General features: G+C 41.7%; 2 protein-coding genes across 3 annotated transcripts in view; one reads left to right on the top strand and one right to left on the bottom strand.

Annotated features, from left to right (window-relative positions):
- Positions 1-3,009: 3,009 nt before the first annotated feature.
- Positions 3,010-10,272, bottom strand: LOC103526763 (toll-like receptor 6). Its single transcript, XM_030450048.1, has 2 exons — positions 10,186-10,272; positions 3,010-5,095 (listed from the first exon to the last, which is right to left on the bottom strand). Exon 2 carries the CDS (start codon positions 5,030-5,032, stop codon positions 3,059-3,061), a length of 1,974 nt encoding a protein of 657 aa, XP_030305908.1. The 5' UTR covers positions 5,033-5,095; positions 10,186-10,272; the 3' UTR covers positions 3,010-3,058.
- A 183-nt stretch (positions 10,273-10,455) lies between these two features.
- FAM114A1 (family with sequence similarity 114 member A1) overlaps positions 10,456-20,755 on the top strand; it is a 36,466-nt gene continuing 26,166 nt past the window's right edge. For both annotated transcript variants that reach the window (XM_030450049.1, XM_030450050.1), the window contains exons 1-3: positions 10,456-10,634; positions 13,210-13,559; positions 15,480-15,567. In XM_030450049.1, the coding sequence (XP_030305909.1) occupies positions 13,218-13,559; positions 15,480-15,567 (430 nt within the window). In that variant the 5' untranslated portion in view covers positions 10,456-10,634; positions 13,210-13,217. The remainder of the gene's footprint in view (positions 10,635-13,209; positions 13,560-15,479; positions 15,568-20,755) is intronic.

Raw genomic sequence — 20,755 nt, forward strand, 5'->3', positions numbered from 1 at the left:
TTTCCTCAAGGTACATTTCACACTCCTGCCTGAATGTTTTGGTTACTTACCCAGACAGGAACTGCAGCTATACTTGGCCAGGTATCAGAAGCTATTCAGGACCAGCATTGTGCCCCAGGGTGTGAAGAATCTCTCCAGATGGAACTGTAGAGGGGAACGTCTCTGTGTGAAGCACCGAGTTACAACACTGCCAGAGCAGACAGACTCATCCAAGCACTCATGAAGTTAATACAGTTATTAAAGGTTGCAAAGCCAGTGTTTGCCTGTCTTCAAGACCTTATCCTCAACTCTCCTTATCACAGCTTAGCCCTGTGTGGCAAGGAGGCAAAACAGGTGTTAAATGCTGCTCTGAGTCAAAGTGAGCTGAGATTGTTTTGCATTTACACCCAAGCTTATTTTTGGGGGGCATAAATAGACACAAGGAACAAAGCTGTGGGGATCCAGCTGGTAAGACAGAGCCCCTTGCAAAATACAGAACTTTCTCATTTCTTATTTATCAAGTGCTTCCTCCTGCCAGAACAGGAACTACAAATGAGAGTTATGGTCAGTCTTGGTAAATGCTTCTGAAAGAAAAACGAGACAAACTCAAGCCCTAAATGAAAACACAGCTTTCACAGATGTTTTGTACCTCCAGCAGAGTATCACACCTACCACAGAATCCCGTTCTTTACTTCAAGCACCTTTCCCTGCTCTAACCCTCTGCAGCCGAGCTTCAGTGCTGATGCTTTGTAATGTTTCTAAAGCTTAAAAAGGAGATAAGTCCTCAGCAGGGCAACCTCTGCTGCATCAGGACTCCTATTCTGTTGCATTTCTTTAAGCTACACACTAATTAAAAGTATCTAAAAACACTTTCACTTCATTCTGCACATTTTCTAGGTTTTACAGAGTCCTACAAAAGTTATCAGCTTTTTATGTTGATATTATTATGTGTATAAAAATAGCATTCCTGCTAGTCACCAGGATGACTGTCAAATGCCAGGGATCTGCTCTGATACGGTATCGAACACCAGACTATATTTACACACTTCCTTTTCCTGATGCCTGGAGTGCATACAGTGTTCAGTGCAGAACCAATTGCCGACTCACATTGCCAGGGTGCCTAGAAAAGGACAGCTACTTTCCAAAATGTGCAGATAAAGTGCCTGACACAGGCTGAGAGACTTAACAGTTCCTCCCCCCCCACCCTGGCTTCCCCACATGGGAAAAATTTCTTGGACGAAAACTGATTTTATAGAAAGTGTTCAGAGTACAGCAAAGCCTAAAAGAAATGTTTAAAATACTCTGATACACATCACTTGAGAATCTCCTTTTTTTCTGCTGAATCACAGAAACTCAATGCAGTAATTCACTGCATGTTTACCTGTTTTTTCAGATCTGTGGCACACAGCATGGACAAAAAACTGATAATATGTGGGCTTCTGGTCTGAAAGAACAAGTTTTAATTGATCCCCATGCTCATTACAAGCATCTGTTTCCAATATTAATCATAAAAGTGTTTTGGACATATACCAGAAACCTGTAATTATGAGTTTCTGCTTATGATTGCATCAGCTACATTGCCAGAGGTCACATAGCTCCCAAATACTTTCCAAGTAATTCCCCACTAAAAAATTCCACTCCTGAAAGAAATCATTAATTTCTGGCAGCTGTGCACTCTCTGACTTTCAGAAGGTTTCTCTTTCCTCCAGCCAAGAGAAGAAGCCTATGAGTCCTTATAGCTCCACAGACAGCAGAGGTCCAACTGTATTACTGACTTAAAACTTTCCACTATCCACTATAAAACAATCCAGATGTCTCTGGCTGTGTGAAAGGGAGAGGCAAATCAAGTCTGCTCATCTTCAGTTTTCTAAGGGTTAAGTGAGTCACTCACTGAAGCATTAGTTGGAGGGGAAGGAGGAAGCACAACAAACATTTATTTCCACAGTTCTGAGTGAAATGCCTGCAATTTGATGGTAGATGTGTTATATTAATTTGGAGGCTAAGTGGGATGAGAGAACTAAAGGTGTTAAATTTGATCTTTTCCCTACAGATCGTTAAACAGTTGCTTAAGTTTCAAGACTTCAAGCCAAGAGACCTAATTCTGTGTGGCAAAAGGTACAGATTCAGCTTGGAAAGGACAGATTCTTCTAATAATAACCAAGTAAGATACACGTGTGAGAAGGAAAAAAAAATGGAAAGATAAAGAACACCCATGATGCAGAAAATTCAAGAGCTTCTCAAGACATAGCCAGTGATGATAAAGACAGACAGATGTATTATAGATGTTACTGCAGACAGACCCCCTGTCAGTCCCTCTGGTCAGGGTACTGCTCATGATCAAAATGGTACCAGGACTCTATCAAAGGATGGGAATTAGAGCTCTAAATTTTCAGTTCAGTGCCTCTCCCTCACAGCAGTGCCAAAAGGTGAAGTAGGTCATCTTTTTATTTATTTAGTGCCTTTATTTTTTTTATTATTTATTTATTTATTTATTTTTACCCCAAACTTTTATTCCTCACTCAGGCCTCTCCTGTGGCATGGCCATCTTTGTTCACCAGTACTGCATGTTCACAAAGCTCTGTATCTGACTTCTGCCCTTTAAAGATACACTAAATCTGTGAAAACACAACTGAGAAACTATCTCAGCCTCTGGACTCATAGACACATTCTCAGGATGGGTAATTTTCTTTCTTGCAACTAATTTTAGCAAAAGAGGTCCTGTGACCAAGCTGCCTAAGCCTTCTTATTAATGAAGCTCTGCAAACTCTCCAACCACCTAAGCATTCTTCCACATGACTATACCAACTGCTCCAGATTTTATTCTGCTGGGAGAATTTCACTAGAGTATTTCAATCTGCATTTCAAAATCCACATCCAAACTAGTTTCTGATTTGCTACCTATGTTTCAACTATCAATCTCAAAAGACTTCCGGTAAGGTGAGGAGAATTCTACCTAGACTTAGGTGGCAGCACAAACAACCGAGTAGAAAACAGGGTATGTAACAAGAAGTTAAATACATTGACAACCAGTGAAAATCAAAGCATTTATTTCTTCACCAAGAAAAAAACAGAAACTCCATTAGAATGATTCATAATCTGTTTCCCCACAACTCTTTCGATCAGTCACTGGCAGGTTAATGCTAATAGCTGCCCTCAGGTTAGCCCAGAAAAGGCCACGCTTGCTCCTCTCCTTTGGCCACTCCAGGTAGGTTCGCTTTGCCATGAGAGCCTTCAGCTTGTGGTACCTGGCAGGGATAACATACGGAGGGATTGGCTCCAGTAAAATGAGGATCAGGCTGTTGGAATTCTCACTGAATAATTTGTGATGGGCAAAGTACAGCTCGTAGTGACACCACTCGCTCTGCACAAAGTTGGGAGACAGCACAAAGATGGACTTGTAGCTCTTCTCAATGCAGTTAATGATGTTCTCCACAATGCTCTTGCCGGGGATAAAGTTTCTCTCGTGCTGGCACAGCCGTACGCAGCCCTCCCCCTTCTCCAGGTTTGGGATCAGCTCGTTCTTCACCCACAACGAATCGCGCTCGCTGTAGGAAACAAAGGCGTGAAACTGCAGAACGCTCTCCTGCTCTGCGGGGTGGCTGTGCCAAGCTCTCCGCTTCGTCTGCGTCCACTGCCACGTCATCCGCAGGTACCACGGCACGTCCAGGTAGATGCACAGGAAGGCCACGACAGCCACCAGCACCAGCGTCAGCAGCAGAGCCGTCCCCAGCAAGAGCGCCGTGTTGCAAGCCAGGTCGCTCAGGTGGAAGTCCTTCAGCTGCGTCCCTCGCAAGTCCTCCGGGTACTCACACAGGTAGGCCCCTGGCCAGCCAGACAGCTTCCCCCCAGACCGCCGCTCCAGGCGGATAAAGTCCTGCAGCTCACAGGAACACTTGAAGGGGTTGTGCCCGCCTTGCAGCTCCCTCACCCCTGGGCAGCTCTGGAAGAAGTCGGCAGCCGGGCTGAGGATCGCGTTCATCTCTACGTTCAGGAACTCCAAGGACAAAAAGGCACTGCACACCGGCAGGTCGGCCAGCCTGTTGGATGCCAGGTTCAGCTCTCTCAAGGATTTCAGCTCAGCCGTCCCCTTGGGGACACTGGTGATCTGATTGCTTTGGAGGCTGACTTTCTGGACGTTGACGGGCAAGCACTCAAACACGGAATCCGACAGCTGGTTGGAGGACAGGTCCAACTCTGTCAGAGACTCAGCCCATGGGCATCGCGCGTCAGCTCCATCGTGACTCAGCAAGTTGTAGCTCATGTCCAGGTATTTCAGTGATTTCATATGGCTGGTCATGAGGCTTACTTTGGAAAGGGTCTCAAATTTATTTCTCTGCAAAATTAATGTCTCCAATTGAGTTAATTTGTCACATTTTTGAAAAAGAAGATCTGTTAAATCATTCTTTGAAAAATTTAAGTATCTAAAGGGACTGCCAGATGAAGGACACAGCATATGTATCATCTCTGATTCAGCTATTGTCAAGGCAGCAATATTCATGTCTGCAAATATTTTGTATAAGTGGTCCTGTATGAAGTACAGATCTGTGATTGAAACTTTCTTAATTGTCAGTGCTTTCATAGAGGTACCTGAATAGTCAAAGTCAGACTGTGTAATGTCGGACAATTGTGTTATATTGTTAATATTGAAGTATTCAATGGATGAGTGCCATACAGTCTGAAAAATTTCAATAAGAGCATCCCAGTCCACCAACACATTGGTCAGTGTCAGATTTCGTAAGCTGGAGCCTTGTCTGAAACCAGATAACAAAGCTACTAACAATTTTACATTATAATTTGTGATTTCTGACAGTGACAGGCTTTCTGTAGTATTTTGAATAACAACCCAGTCAAAATTAGTTTTGTACTGATTACTCTTTCCATACAGTAGAGGCAGTGTCTTGATTTTTTTGTCAGAACCATCTTCTGGAAAATCATTAGAAGCAGATGTAAAGACCTCATTTTCCACAGTCAGGCTGACCTGGTTCCAAAAAGTCAATGCCAACAGACACTTGTAAATAAAAAATTTTCTGAGAGTTCTCTTATTTTCTCTCATATTGGTTTCTGATTCCCTGGAGATGCTCAATACTTTTCTTATCTGTCCATCTTCTGTTTAATCCTGTAGCAAAGAAAACAAACAAAACCCAAAAGCAGATTGGATCATTAGGTGGCTATGCAAGAATCATCACAGGGACTGAACTTGTAAGGTTCTAATTTCTCATATCTCCCTTGTACCCAGAAAGCAATGGAGACACAGATCATCGCTCAGCTGAGGCATTGTTATTTAAGAGAACACTACTGAAATTTTTATTTGGCAAATACGCCTTATTTAATATCTAATGAATCTGTTTGTTACAAAACATGTCTGATTTCACAGGTGACTAAAATTTGCTGCTTACTTACACAATTATTTCTGTGATTCAAAGTCGTATGAAGGCTTCCCACAACCGTATAATGCACTTTGATCAGAAAATACAGTATTGTAAAGAAATGAAAGTACAGTCCAATGGGGTTGGATCTCCACAGGTCTGTTCCAGCCCCCTTCCATTCTATCATTTGAGATGAGTACGGCCATCTGTTCCTCAGGTTCTCTCCTGAATGATATGACCCAGACTTAGAATAGACTGGTGACTATAAAACCTGGACTGAAACATGTGACAGAGGTTCAAGATATCTGAATGCTTCAGGTTGCTGTGACTGGTCATTTGTGTTGTTTTTTTTAACTATGGCAAATAGGGTGGGGGGTAGAATGTTCTATATTTATGCTACAGGGAAGTACATAGAAGAGTTCATTTCTTGCCTAGGCTTGAGCATCTTCTGAATTTAGACTTTGCAAGTGAGGCCTCCCCATATCTTATTTGTACACACTGAAAATATTTACATTCTACACATAAAAATAGCAGTTGCAGGACTTCTGTGCACAAAACCTAGCCCTGTTCTAAAGGATGTTGATCTCAAATGTCACAGTTGTGAAAGAGAGGCTTATTGAAACACAACTTAGAGAAAAATCTGTGACTTGGTTTTGTGTTTCCCTGATGGAGGACACTTTTAATTTCTGAATGGAGAAGTATAGGGTATCCAGCCCCCTTTTAAGTCAGCCACTGTAAGTTCCTCCTTAAATCTCCTTTTAGATATCACCACAAATCCATTAGACTGCCCTTCTGAAAGAGAAACTGGTAAGAACTTTTAAAATGTGTGGATCTTCAATTAAAGTTTTCCAGATTTCTGAAATCTTGGGTTTTTTCCTTTGGAATATTCTTCCCCTCTTCCTCCCATTACTTTTAAATTGGGGCTGTTGTCTGAAGCAAGCTTTCCATACTGCTTATTCATGACTGCACTGGCTTTCAATTTTCCCTTGATATTGAAAGGGCTGTATTGTGAGTTTGCATTTCTATTGACCCTACAATGATTTCTAGTGAGTCTACGAGACAGTAATACCTGTCCCATGTTGAAATAAAACACAACCTCAACAACTACATCTTCCGTATCACAAGCTTTCTTAGAACTGCATTACTGGATCCAAAATGTACGTTCTCCTTGATCTAACACAGCTTACTGCAAAAACTCAGCAGTACAACAGTAAAAAGTCCACTGAGTTCTGCTTTCAAAAGACTGCACGAAACTAAGCTTGGAAATTGGCTAAAACTAGTGAGGCAATATGGCAAAACCTTTCTAGCCTTTTTTCAGACTTTGATTTTGAAAAATTATATGTAGCTTTACCATCATAGCCCTCAGAATCTGGCATTTGAGCATATACAGAAAACAAAATCAATAATCAGAATCCTCTATTCTGCTTTTCCAGTTGTTTGGGCAACACTAGTAATGTGTATATAATCAAACAAAATACACAACTTCATTAGAAACCTGGAGGAAAAAAAAATCTGTCTTCCAATCACTATTTTTTTCTGGGACAAAATTTCAGCAATATCTTGGGACTAGGTGAAAAAAGGGTATGATCTTCCACATGTGCTTATTTTTTTTTCTCTTTCCTGTATCCTGGCATTCAGTCAAATAATTTACGAGTACTTTCAAATTTTCCTCTAGAATATCCTATCTAACAAAATTAACAACTGTTACAACATAGGACACACCATTTCAGAGCTAACACTGGAGAAACTATCCTTTATAGTCCTATCCTTATTAATTCAAAAGTATCTTCAGGTCTTCAAGCTTGACAAAAAAGTATTATCAAGGTATAAGCAGAGAAGCAATACACTATGGTAAGCAAACCAAGACCACATCATTTAAGAGCTCGAAAAGAAATCAAAATAGATTTTCAAATATAATCTGACTAAACTTTCATATAAGAAATGTACAGAATTCATTGAGCTATGATAGTTCAGTATTAAGGCACACACTTCACAAGCTATAGCTGTAATACAAGCCTCAAATGTTAAAACTATGTCTTTCACATGGATTAAGTATATCAAGTTAGACCCATTTTTGAACTGTATAAAAAACATTTCTGTTAAGTCACTGTGACCCCTTTAACTATGGGGGCAGTGCTAATACAAACAGACTGCTCTTTGAGCAGTTTTTTGTATAATTTTATTGAACATAAGCAACTTTATTCTCATTTCTTACTCATACACTTCAAAGTACTTGCTAGTAACCCTCTATGGAAAACATGCCTCATTTGCAAGTAACACGTAGAATGTAAAACAGTTTTAGCAAAGTAGCAACCACATAAAATCAATGAAGTGAAAAGTTTCTCACCAGAAATCCCTCCTCTCCGAAAAAGCCGAAAAAGTACTCAGTAAAAATACAAAAAGAAAACTTCCTGTAACTCTATCCTACTGTTTAGCAACGCCCAAACCTTCAATGAAAATGTTTGTGCCATCTACTGACAGCTTATGAAATGGCATTTGCTTTCCTTCAGATGTATTTTCCACATACATGATTACTGTAATTTCCTCATTATTTAGTTATTATTAAATCATGTGCTTTTGTGCTTTGAACCAGATTAAGCAGGGGAAAAAATAATCTTTTAACCAACTTTCCATCTTCATCGAATTGCCATCTTTTGGGCAAGGTTTACACTGAAATTCAAACATTTTCCTCTTTGAACTTAATAATGATCTTAGTCTGTATGCACTATTCTGGTTTTTTTTTTCTTCATTTACCTACATCAATTAGGATGCCAAGTTCTTATCAGGGATGGTTTATAAAAATACTGCTTGTCTTATTTTAATTTGCATTTAATGGGCATGGAAAAAATATCTCTCCTCTTCCAGCACTGTTGTGACTGGGTTAAACAGTGGACATAGAAACAGCAGGTGGGGTTTTTGGGTTTTTTGTTGTTTTTTTTTAAACTAAAACAGAGCAGCAACTTGAGTACCAAATGCCTAAACATTTGGCTTACTGTTCTGAAAAAGGCATAAACCAGTCTGTGTTTATTTCTGTATAATTTGGTCAGAAATTCCATCATAGATGAGATCTAAAGACAGAACTGTCTCACTACAATCCACTTGCCTAGGTTAGCATACCATAACATATAATATTTCAATTATTCAACACTACAATTATTTAGGAAGCAGAGGAAATACCTTAAAAATTACTTTTTCACTTAAAAGCTTATTCTTTACACCGTATTTCATTTCTCAACTTCCTGAGCTTTCCAGCATTAGCTGGAAAGACTTTGCTACACATCCTTAGGATGAGATAAAACTCTAAGGTAAGACCTTGCTTCTACCAAACATTAATTCATTTTGAATAAAGCATTTTAAGTTCTTGACTATAAATTACCTATTACTCTAATGAATACAGAACCAAATCTTACCATTAATTGCATGCCACTAGCCTTTATATTTGCCAGATATTTACCTGTGCAATCACTGGAATAAAATTAATACATTCCTCAAGTGTTATGCATATTTCTGTGCTTTGTTAAAAAGTCAAACGTATTTTTTCTTTTCAGTATATTTATCTACTTATTAAAAGGCTAGCATTTTTTCTGAAATCCATTAGGCAGACAATGAGACTTAACTCTGAGTAATAACAAACTCGAGTGAAATATGAGTGTTCAGTCTCTGTTGTTCATTGACTGCAAAACCATTTGCAGTATTACCATAGTGAGAAAATACAAGTGAAATTAATGACTGAAAATGAAATAAAATTAGAAAATGCAAGTGCTAAATTCAAGGCAGAAATTTAGGAAACAAATATATCCTTCTATCTCAATAGACAGATGTACACATGTAAGCATTTACAATGATACTTTCATCCTGAGGTAATACCTTTATATTACAAGAGATTAATATTGTCTTGTAGTTCATCATGCATCATCTTGTACAGAATCTGCAAAACTGACAGTGTAAGATCCACGTTACAGTCAAAATTACCATCCACCCACAGGGAAAAACAATTCCTAGCGACTGAGTTTCGTCTGTCATGATCCCTCCTAAGACTCTGCCCTTTTCCACATGCTCCACTGAAAACCAGAGGGCAACCCTAAGGCCACTCTAGATTTCATTTGCAATAGACATCTAAACAGTAATAAATTAACCTAAAAAGATGCAGTGACTGCCAGCCTGATCTGATACGTAAATTCCCATTGAAACACCTTCAACGTAAACTTGTTTAGTGACTCACACATTTGTTCTGATACCACCTGCCTGAATTGGAAACTTCAGAGCCTTTTGCCTGATAAGCATGTCTGTAAGTCTGTATTTGTGAAGCACTACGCTGGGTCAAAACTGGGGCTTTACTGTTTTGCTTCCTGTGGCAACAGTATTTCTTTCTTTGTCAAATAAAGACTGGTGATAAAAAGGATGCCAGGATGGATTGTGGAACTGCCTCTTATCACAAAAAAAAAAAAAAAAGCATGCTTCGCTTTAAAATGAAGTGGCAAAAAAAAGGAAAAGGTATGAGGAACCAAAAAACCACAGGCTGTTGGGCAAGAGCCTTGTCCGGCCACGTATTTCCCGCGTGGCTGCGGGTGCCCGGCACTGACACTGACTTACGGACAGCCCCCCCGTGTCTCTGTTTTAGCGGCATTTCCCGTAAACGCAGATTTAACGAAGGGGGAAAGTGGCCATTAAAAAAGCTAAATCTCAATTGTTTTATTCCGCAGCCACGCACTTCAGCAGGAGAGTTTCATTTTTTAAATAAATACATAGATAGCAATTTGACCCCAGGTCAGAAACTGGACTCATTTACACCTAACTCGCCTCTGAATGAACGTTATCTCATCAGCGTTGCCAGATTTACCCCTATCAGCGAGGAGGCGGGGGGCGGCCAGCCCTGCTTCACCCGCTCCGGCCCGGCCGGCGCTTCTGACGGGCTCCCCAGCGCCGGGACAACCTCCCCGCCACAAGACCCCCATGTCCCACGGGTGCCCGACAGCCAGCGCCCCGCTGCTGAGCGGGGACGCAGAGAGCTGAGGGCCGTGAGGGGCGATAATGGTGGCCGGGGCGGCTCTTCCTCATGGGTCAGCGCTACCACCGCGGCCCGCAGCCCGAGGTCCACTCAGCACCACAAGGCCTCCTCTGAGAGACGGCGGAAGAGCGAGGGAAGAAGAGTCAACCCACCCCCCCTCCCCTCAGCCCGGCCGGCCCGCAGCTGCCCGGCCCGCTCTGCCTCCTCCCCCCGCTGCTGCCGACGTGGCGGGGCGGGGAACGAGCGAGGGGGGGGGGCGCCGGGAAGGGGACTGCTGAGCGGTAAGGATAACAGCGATATTTCTTCTTTTTCTCCCGCTTTTGAAACTGCCTGCGGGCTGCTCAGTAATAACTCTGTCCCAGAGGGGATTGCGAAAAGAAAAAAAAATACAACAACAAAAAGAAAAAGAAAAAAAAAAAAGGGGGGAATTTGTGGCCGCCGCGGGTTTGAGGGAGCGGCACTCCGGATGCTCTCGCTTTGCCCCGGGCCGGGGGCAGGTGGCAGCGGGGTAGAGGGAGCTGCCGGCGGCAGCGAGGGGCACCCGACGGAGGCTTCGCCTCAGCCCGCCGGGCCCGCAGCGTCCCGCGGCGGGAAAAGAGACCGCAGGCGTCGAGCAAAAAGGGGAGCGCGGTGCGGCCGGCCGGCCGGAAGAGTTACCCCTCACGGGGGCGTTGATCCGTCTCCAAAGGCACTGCTCGGCGGCTGGTTTTGGGGTTCGAAACGGGATTAAACTCCTGACAGGGCGGGTTGGCAGGTGCCACCGAGCTTGGGCGGGAGCTGCCGCCACCCCCGGCCCCTGGGGACCGGCGGGTCCGTCCGGCCGATGGCCGCTGCCCGCCTGAGGGCGGCTGGAGAGAACCAACCCGGCCCGGCCCTGGCCTTGGCATCGGCCACATGAACCGCCAGTGGAGAATCGGTCCCGCTGGGCGGAGCTGTCCGGGTTGGGTTTGATCAGTGTAGGTGTTGATCCAGATCCGAGAGAGGATGCCAGCATGAACGGCGCCATGCCCCAAGGGTCAAGCACGGCTTGTGGTTGCTGAGGGAAGTGGTAACTTGGGGTTACGTGATTTGCACCCGTGAGGAAGGTTCAGGTGACAACTGCAAGGACCTTGGCCTGAGTGGTCCCCAAAGATGACCCAGTCCTGCAAAAGTTTATGTGCACATATATGTGAGATCCTTTATAAATTGCATTTTCTTTTTTGGACCCACGCAACATGACAGTGCATGGATGTACGGGTTTTACAGGTTTTAGTAGAGGATCCTCATAGCTGATGGTGGGATTTGGTTTACAAACAGAAAAAAATTATTTTGCTGGTGCTGCCCATCACACTGTGAGTGCTGTTAAAACAGTGTCTGTGTTTACCCACACTAAAGCACTCTATAGTCTTTGCTATATTTGTAATGGCAAATTGCAAATACATGTGGCAGATATAAAGGTTCTGAGTTGTAAATGCATGTGTTCTAAGCATCATTAAGCTATAGGCTAAGCTAAGTAATATAAGTAGCACCAAGTACTTATTTATTAATTTCTTCTTCACTGATCCCAAATGCTGTTCTTGGAACTGTTCAAGCAGCTGATCAACATTCAAATGAGATGAGCAGGCAGCTAAAGCCAGAAGTGTACATGATTCTATAGACTTTAATAAATACTAATGTTAATACATATTTCTTAGACAGGCTTCTTCTAAATCCCATTTACATTATGCTTTTTTTGCTTTTTTTTTATGTTTCTTATTCTCTTTTAGAACATCATTCACTCTTAACAGGTGCAAAACTTTGAACTGTATTTAATTAATATGGGAGTCAGTGAAAATACAGCATCTGCAGAGGAGAGGCTCTAAGTTTATTTTGTGCAGTGCAACTCTGTATATAAACAAGAGCTTGAAATTACAACTCACATCAGGGATCATCTGACTGGAGTGACAGGCATACCATTGTTGCCAACAAGTTACCCCTGTGCTGTAGTCCTTTTGGACTCTGCCAGTGCCACTCCTTAATCATCTGCAGAGCTCATTCAATGGCCATTTCTTTCCCTTCCTGGATTGTGAGCCTAATGACTGCACAGTGGTGGAAAACACTAAGAAAAAGAAAGCTGCATTAGAAGATAAGGTGTAAATAAGAGAATCTGTGCTCGTAACTTACAATAAATACAAATCAGAAACTTTACCTCATGCAAACTTACTCTCACTTCAGAATTGAAGTTTAATCACACAACTTAATTCCTGAACTGACGTCTGTACTTTTAGGTGAGACGTTTACTTACTGTTTATTCCCTAGCAGTAAGTCTCTGAAACAAGTGATGCAGAAACAGTGTGAGCAGTGAATGATTTTTGTCTATCAAATGTCTGCAGGGTCCAGAACCTGTCATGTTCTCAAATTATTTCCTTTCTTCAACACATAAATATCACCACAGCTTTAGTCACACTGTGTCATTCTACTCTCAGTTATCAGGCTGTAGTAAAATGTACGTGGAAATGATAAGGAGACCAAGAGCTGTTTGTCTGTTGCAGCCCAGATTATCCTGTTCTCCAGTGGTCTTTCATATACATCTAGAAGGGAACATAGGAATTAACCATGTGGAAGTGCTTATATTTGACTTCTCCAGACAAATGAACATCCTTTATCTTTCACCAAGCCATATTTTGGAAAACAGTAATGCTGCTTTTCGTACTTGAGTGCTATACTTGTGATATCAGTGTTGGCATGATGCATGTGCCACAGGGTTCCCTACTTCATGAAGCCTTACGTCAAGGCTGTGTTGTTTTTTTAGCAAGAACTTATAGTAAAAGCTGTGTATTTTATGGTCTTTGAAATACTTATGGAACCTAAAAGCTTTAATTTATTTTCTCTATGCAGAATTGAAAATGTCTGAAGACGTAAGTGATGGCATCCCATCTGAAGAAAAGCCTGAAGTAATGGAAATGCCCAGCAGTGAGATACTGCCTCCCAAGTCTGTACCACACCTTGTGGAAACTGAGGTTTTGCATGAGTCACCACATGATGAACATGGACAGGCCGCTCAGAGTATCAGTAATGGTCAGGAAGGAGACATATTTATTAACAAAGACCCTTTGACTGAAAAAATAATTGAAAGTCTGCCTTCCAATGGAGAGGGACCTGAAGAGATGCCCACTGAGTGCAATGAGACTGTAAGCCTTGATGCAGAACCTGAATCTGAAGAAAAACTGCATGAACAGAACAGTCAGGTAAGTAATACCGTCTTTTCCTTAAAAGCCCTCCCTTACCTGGTTTTCTAAAGCCAGAATTTTGTAAAATGTACATCCTGTTTATCACAAAAATAAGGAATAAAAAGAAAGGAATGAAGTAAGTTAAATTGCAACACCAGGCTTTTGGAATCTAAGAACAGTTTAATTTCTGTTTGCCGGTATGATACTAATTTGGTATTTCTAGCCTGGATGCAATGAAACTATACCAAAACCTATGTCTTATAAAGAATGTAGTCCATTTTTTATATACTTAATACTCCTGTGATTTTGTTATCTGACTTTCTGTACAAATCTGCTTCATTCTGTTCACAGAAGAGGCCATAATTGAAACTGCATTTGTATTGCTGAATCCTGTACTTGCTAATTTTCAAGATATTGACTTTACAAAAACAGTGTAGGTTTCATGAAGCTGGGTGTAACATCTGGTAGTTTTTTATTTATTCTGGGCCAATAGTATTCAATTTGTGATCCAGACCTTTGGGAGTCCTATGAGTAATTGCAAGAAGTTATCCACAAATTCAGAGAGGCTAAAACACTGTGGTCTACCTAGAAAAGGTGACAGGGGATCTGCACACTGCACAATGCAGAGCTGTCTTGGAATACTTCAGCTTTTGGTTTTGAGTTGAGAGACTTTCTTCTCAAGATAATGGTTTCTTACTATGATTTAGGTATGGAATACTGGTACTCAATACCACACATAAATGTAAAGGTAGCCAGCACCTCCTGTGGCTCTGTTTTCATTTAACTCAGTTGTTAAGAGTTCCCTGTGCACATACATCTTACTGGGCTACACCTCTGAGGGGACTCAGGCAGAGAAGTGTCTTAACTCTAGCTCCTGGTAGAACTCAGGAAGGAGTCCAGTTGCTGCATCTCCTTAATAATAGCCCTAATAAACTTGTATGTTTTTATAGAATCATGTACCTGAAGAAATATTAGGACATCTGTAAAATATCTCTGGAGTTTCAGGTGCTTTCAAAAATAGATGATCTGAACTAAGCTTCCCATCCTGTTTCTTGAGCAGAGAAGCTTCAACTCCACATAACACCTGTAAGTGTTCAGGATTCTGTTAGGAATCTGTGGCACTTTTAGGAATGAAAAGACCTTAAAAAACGTGTCCTTAGTGACACGTTAGTGACACCTTAGTGACCAAACTTCGACCACAAAGGAAATACAAATTAGTGATTATAATGAAGCTAGAGAAGGGCATGTCTGCCCAGGGGTACTGTATGTGAAATAAGCTTTAGTTTAGTGTGACACCAAATTCTTAACTGATTTTCCATATGTATGCTCTTGTTTGACATTGAAATTGTGCTCATATGTTCACTACACGGATGTGTGCACCAGTATTAGCACCTTCCCAACCAGGTGTTCCAGTTACTCAGCTAGAAGTTATGCTCTGCAGTAGAGCCTGCAGAACCTACTATGGGGCCTTTCAGTCAAAGCCTGCAAGGATAGTTTAACTCACACACACAGAGTGAGGCTGATGACCATGGTTTCCTCCTGGAGGAAGAAAAGGTGAGGTGAGAAGAGTAAAAACCCCAGAGTACTGTAAGAATGACACCTGTCATGCAGGAACTACTTTGCACAAGAGCTTCAGCATCTGCCAGGGGAGGTGGTTGGTACAGGCTTTGCCAATCATCATTCTGGGCTATTTCCATATATACTCTGTCTGTCCAAAATCATTCTTCAGAAGGCATCACCATGAGGAGGGAAGCCAGGTATTACTTTACAAAGTGCCTGTTTTCAGATAGCACACCCTTCTAAGCAGTGGCACAAACATTTTTGCTTATATCATTATTTATTACATAGCTGGATTTTGTTGCCTAACAAATTCTTCGCGTTTCCTCCTGCCTTTGGGTAACATAAATTTTAGTGCAGTAATATTTTTTGTTCTTATAGGATACAGAATCCTCATCTAAAGCAAGTAGATGGGGATCTTGGGGTACCTGGGGGAAGTCTCTCCTGTCATCAGCTTCTGCCACAGTGGGTAAGTGTTCAGTCAGTAAAGTGAATGGAAATAAGTCATAATTTTGTATTTTAAAGATCCATAAACAATTTTATTCTGATATGTTTGGCAAGCATTTTTTTTCATAGGAAGAAAGACCTTCCTAATGTTCTGTCAAAGCACATAAAAATTTCTTCAGGTCAGGTTATGAACAAGGTATTAGGCTTGTTTGTAAGGTTAGTGAATTACTTCATTGTGGCTTCTTCACAGAAAAAAAACATAATCTGATGTAATGTCCATCAGACAGGCTGACTGCTTTTTGAAGGCAGAGCACTCCAGCCCAGATTCATTCATATCCATTTATTGAGGTTTATACACCATGACTGATGTCTGTACAGTATGAATTCTCTTCTTATAAATCATTCCAGCTTTAATTGGGACCTGGTGAAACTGTTAAGCTATCACACCAGACTTCAGAGAGTAAAACAACATATTGAGACCTGGACCCTGTGCTTCCTCTACTCCCATTTCTGATAGTATGTCAGTATGAAATGTCCTTATGTAGATCTTACAGCTCTTTGTTGCTTTATCTATAAAACCTATTGCCAGCATTGTATCTCAGTGGCTTTCCATGGACTTTTAAATGATGTAATCTCATTTTTGTATAGGCCATATGACAAATTGGTTCATTTACATTAAACATTTTTGCTTAATTGATACTGGCTTTTTAACATCTAACTGTATCAGCATTGTAGCTACATCGTAACTTCTTCACAGAGAGTAAATTTGGGAACAAATATGTTGTTAAAGCAGCATGACTTGATAAGGTTGTGTGGTGTTGTCTATTTTGAATAGCCATATCATCACCATGTATAAATATTTTAAGAATAGCTAGATAATCTTTAAGGTTCCCTCCAACCCAAACCTTTCTATGATTATTTAAAAATGCACACAGTTGTAACAGGCATAGTTATCTAGGCAAAGCAGCATCCACGTGTATAACAGAAAGAAGAAAATTTTAAATTAATTTTAATTTTACATGAGAATGGTTGCACTATTTGAAACTGAAGAACCATCTGCTATGTAGTTTCTGGCAGTGACAAAGAGGAAGGAAAGAACCTGAAACCAGATGTGTGTAAAGCAGCACTTCTATTTTTTCTTCCCATTTTTCCTGAAATCTACAACTTAGACTTCTGACCCTGAGGTCAGGGTAAGATTGAGTTCCCACATTACTTTCTAATAACTTTTTATCTAGACTGCATATATGATATATCTGCTTCAGTATAATTCCTAGCAAAAGAGAGAGGGGAAAATTAAAGCTATTAGGAATTTCTGTAAGCCTTCCCTTTATTAAATATTTATTATTCCCTTTGAAGTTATTCCATGTAATATCTGAGCAGTTGAACTTATACTTCATCTCCTATTCTACATTAGAAAACAGGTTTGCCATAATCCAGTCCATTTTAATGTGCTTGTTCCTTCAGTATAACAAATTGTGTAAGAAAATGTTCTTTCTTGGAATTAGACTTACCACCAACACCTCAGTATGTGATTTTTCTGCTGCTCTGTTGTTATGTTATTTGTAATTTGTATGTAATTTGTAATTTGTATGATACAACTGCTTGTCTGGTTAAGTATGAAAAATATTTTCCTTCCAAACTGTACTCTGTAAAAACAGCAGAAACAGTTTGAGGTGCACCAGGTAACATCTTAAAGGCCTAACTAAATGCATTCAGCTTTTAACAAATATTGTAGAATAGCCAAGCTTGGAAGAGACCATGAAAGATCCTCCAGTCCAGGCTTTTGTGGGAAAGGGTGCCCAGATGAGATTATCTAGCACCTTGTCCAGTCACATATTGAAAACCTCCAACAGTGGGGACACTATCATGTCTGTAGGGAGGTTGTTCCAGTGAGTGATTGTTCTTACTGTAAAAAATTCTTTTTTACATTCCTTTCTCTGTAAGATTGAGCTGAACTGGTTGTTCGAGGGATATCATATTAATTGTCCTTCAAACCTTGATTTAATACTCCCAAAGAGATGAGCATTTTTAATGCATGGCTATAATTTGTTCAGGATAGCTGATTTTGGCAGTCCAGTGAAGTACCCACTGACTGAAAAAGGGGAAACAACCCCCTTTTTTATAAAGGAAAAAAAGAAGGCCTAGGAAACTACAGGCCAGTCAGTATCACCTCTGTGCTGGGCAAGATCATGGAGCAGATCCTTCTGGAAACTGTGCAGAGACACATGGAAAATAAGGAGGTGGTTGGTGACAGCCACAATGGCTTCACTTATGGGCAAATTGTGCCTGATAAATTTGGTGGCCTTTTGTGTAAGGGTTATGGCATTGGTAGGTAAGGGGAGACCCACTCCTGTCATCTAGCTGGACTTTTGCAAAGTAAGTGACACTGTCCCACACTGTTCCACACAACATCCATGTCTCTAAATAGGAGAGACACTGATGTAGTGAAATGAGGCAACCAGGTGCCACTAATTGCCAGGGAGTGGCATGAGCTTGTGTTAAGCCCACCTGTGCCTGATTAGGGCGGGCCCCCACTGTGCATGAGCAGGATTAGGGAGCCAATAAAAGGTGAGGCCTGAGTCACAGGCTCAGCTCAGTCCTGAGTTCATCCCTTAATCAGGCACAATTAGTGGCACCTGGTTGCCTCATTTCACTACACACTGACCCGATGGATGGACCACACCATGGATAAGGGATTGGCTGGATGGTCACACAGCAAGTTCCAGTCAATGACTCAATGTCCAAGTGGAGATCAGTGATGAGTGGCATTCCTCAGGGGCTGATGCTGGGACCAGTGCTGTGTAATATCTTTGTCTCAGCAAGTTTGCCAGTGACACCAAGCTGTGTGCTGTGGCTGACATGCTGGACAGAAGGGAGGAGCTGAACAGGTTTGAGAGGTGAACCTGTGCAAACAGAGTAATGTTCAACAAGGCCAAGTGCAAGGTCCTGCACATGAGTCAAGGCAATCCCAAGCACAGATATGGGCTGGGCAGAGAATGGATTGAGAACAGCCCTGAGAAGGACTTGGGGTTGTTCGTTGATGAACTCATGAACTGGCATTGTGTACTTGCACCCCAGAAAGTCAACCATGTCCTGGGCTGCATCAAAGGAAGCATGGCCAGCAGGTTGAGGGAGGTGATTCTCCTCCTCTGCTCTACTCTCATGAGATCCCACCTGGGTCTTGTGTTCAGTTCTGGAGTTTCCACCATAAGAAGGACTTGGAGTTGCTGGAGTGAGTCCAGAGGAGGACCACAAAGATGATCACAGGGCTGGAGCACCTCTCCTGCTAGGGACAAGCTGAGAGAGTTGGGGTTGTTCAGCCTGGAGAAATGAAGGCACCAGGCAGACCTGAGAGCAGCCTTCAGGTACCTGATGGGAGCCTACAGAAAAGCTGTAGAGGGACTTTTTACAAGGGCATGGAGTGACAGGAAAAGAGAGAACAGTTTTAGGCTGAAATAGGGTAGATTCATGTTGGTGGGTGAGACATTGGCACAGATTGCCCAGGAAAATTGTGGCTGTCCCCCCCTCTGGAAGTGTTCAAGGCCACGTTGAGCAATCTGGTGTAGTGGTGGGTGTCCCTGCCAATGGCAGGAGCGTTGGATTTAAATGATCTTTAAGGTCCTTTCCAATCCAAACCATTCTAGGATTCTGTGATTCTATGATTTTAGGATCTAATGGTGAGTTAGTTTCCACGTAAGTTATATCTTATCTCTAAGTCACTGTGTACATATAACCAGATTGTTTTGGTGGTTTTGTATTCTAGAGAAAGTATCTGTTGTCTTTGAACTGATTTTGACATTATTTGAATCAAGGTCCCTGCCACAACATAGATGTGATACTCCTTTACACAACAGAATCTGTGATGTGTTTGGATTAGTAGCAGTCACTGAACCATGCTTTGTGTCTGACACTAGATGTCACACTAAGAAAGTTACTGACTCTGCCTCATTAATGAAATGAAGAGTTTGTTTTCGTTTTTAAAAGGTGCAAGAAGTTTGGTTTCCCTCCTTGTGGAACCACAATGGAGTAGATCCACTGGAGTAGTTGCTGGGATTATGGGATGGGAGAAAGTAGGCTCAGTGTGGAGACACAACCTGTTGTACTTTTTGTCACTATTTTACTGTCTTTAAAATTGTATTTCTTAGTAAATCAGTAATTACACCATTCAGTTGCAACTAAGCCAGTCTCATGGCTAGTAGCCACTGAAATGTGCAGTCCTGCATCTCTCTTTTCCTTACATGTTTCTTTCTCTTATCTGTGCCAGCCCTCATGCTCCTCTGAGCTCCCAGCAATCCAGTTCAGAAAGCAAAACTGACAAAAGAATAACTCTAGAGGAAGAAAAATCCATTCTTCTGTCTCTTCAGTTCCTTGAACCAAATCACTGAGATAATCACCAGGGCAAGGAGTAGGGACAAATATAGAACGTGAAAGGAGCAGAGCAGCACCAAGAAGCCATTGAGTCACCTTAGCTGCAACAGCAAACCCTTTGTCCAAAGGGCTTAAATGAGTCAAAATCTCAGCCTGTATTTGAAGCGTGTGACTTCTGTTTTTAGAAACAGCTTGAAAGCTTGTCTGTTCAGGGTTTTTTCCAACTAACTATCTGCTAGCTTAATGACAGTTACTGCCTTCTCCTGCAGCCCTTGCCTTTCTTATGCTGATTTGTTTTGTATGGATGAACTGTGGCATTCATAATATATAAGCATGTAAGGTGCTAAAGTTATGCTTTTCCAAGCAAAGACTGTATGGATGTGCTTCCCTCCATATAAGTGTTAACTGCAAGGAACAGATGTTTTTCTAAGGACTTTGAGGGAATGGAATGCTGACAGGAGAGCCTCAAAGTGAGCAAAATGGGGTCCCTCTTTTTAGTGTACAAAACCAGAGCACAGTTGCCTTTTCTACATACCTGTACTTCATCCAGTGGGGTGATTCTCACACCAGCCATTTTTTTATTCCTCTATTTCTCAGTCAGTGTCAGATGCTAATTTAAGGCCTCGATCTTTGTCCTTAGCTTGAAACACCCGAGGCTTCATCATTTTACTAGGTTGAATTTTGATCAGTTGTTCATCAGAAACATCCCCATGGTGCAACACTGGTGACAACAACTGTGTGACAGCCAGGGGCTAGATCTCAAATTCACCCTCCCTATCTATACCACTGCAGCAGGCAGTCCATTGCCTGGGAGTCCTAGACTGACAAGTGGCAGAGATTCC

This window comes from Calypte anna, chromosome 4A (assembly GCF_003957555.1).
Source record: "Calypte anna isolate BGI_N300 chromosome 4A, bCalAnn1_v1.p, whole genome shotgun sequence".
Classification (NCBI taxonomy): domain Eukaryota; kingdom Metazoa; phylum Chordata; class Aves; order Apodiformes; family Trochilidae; genus Calypte; species Calypte anna.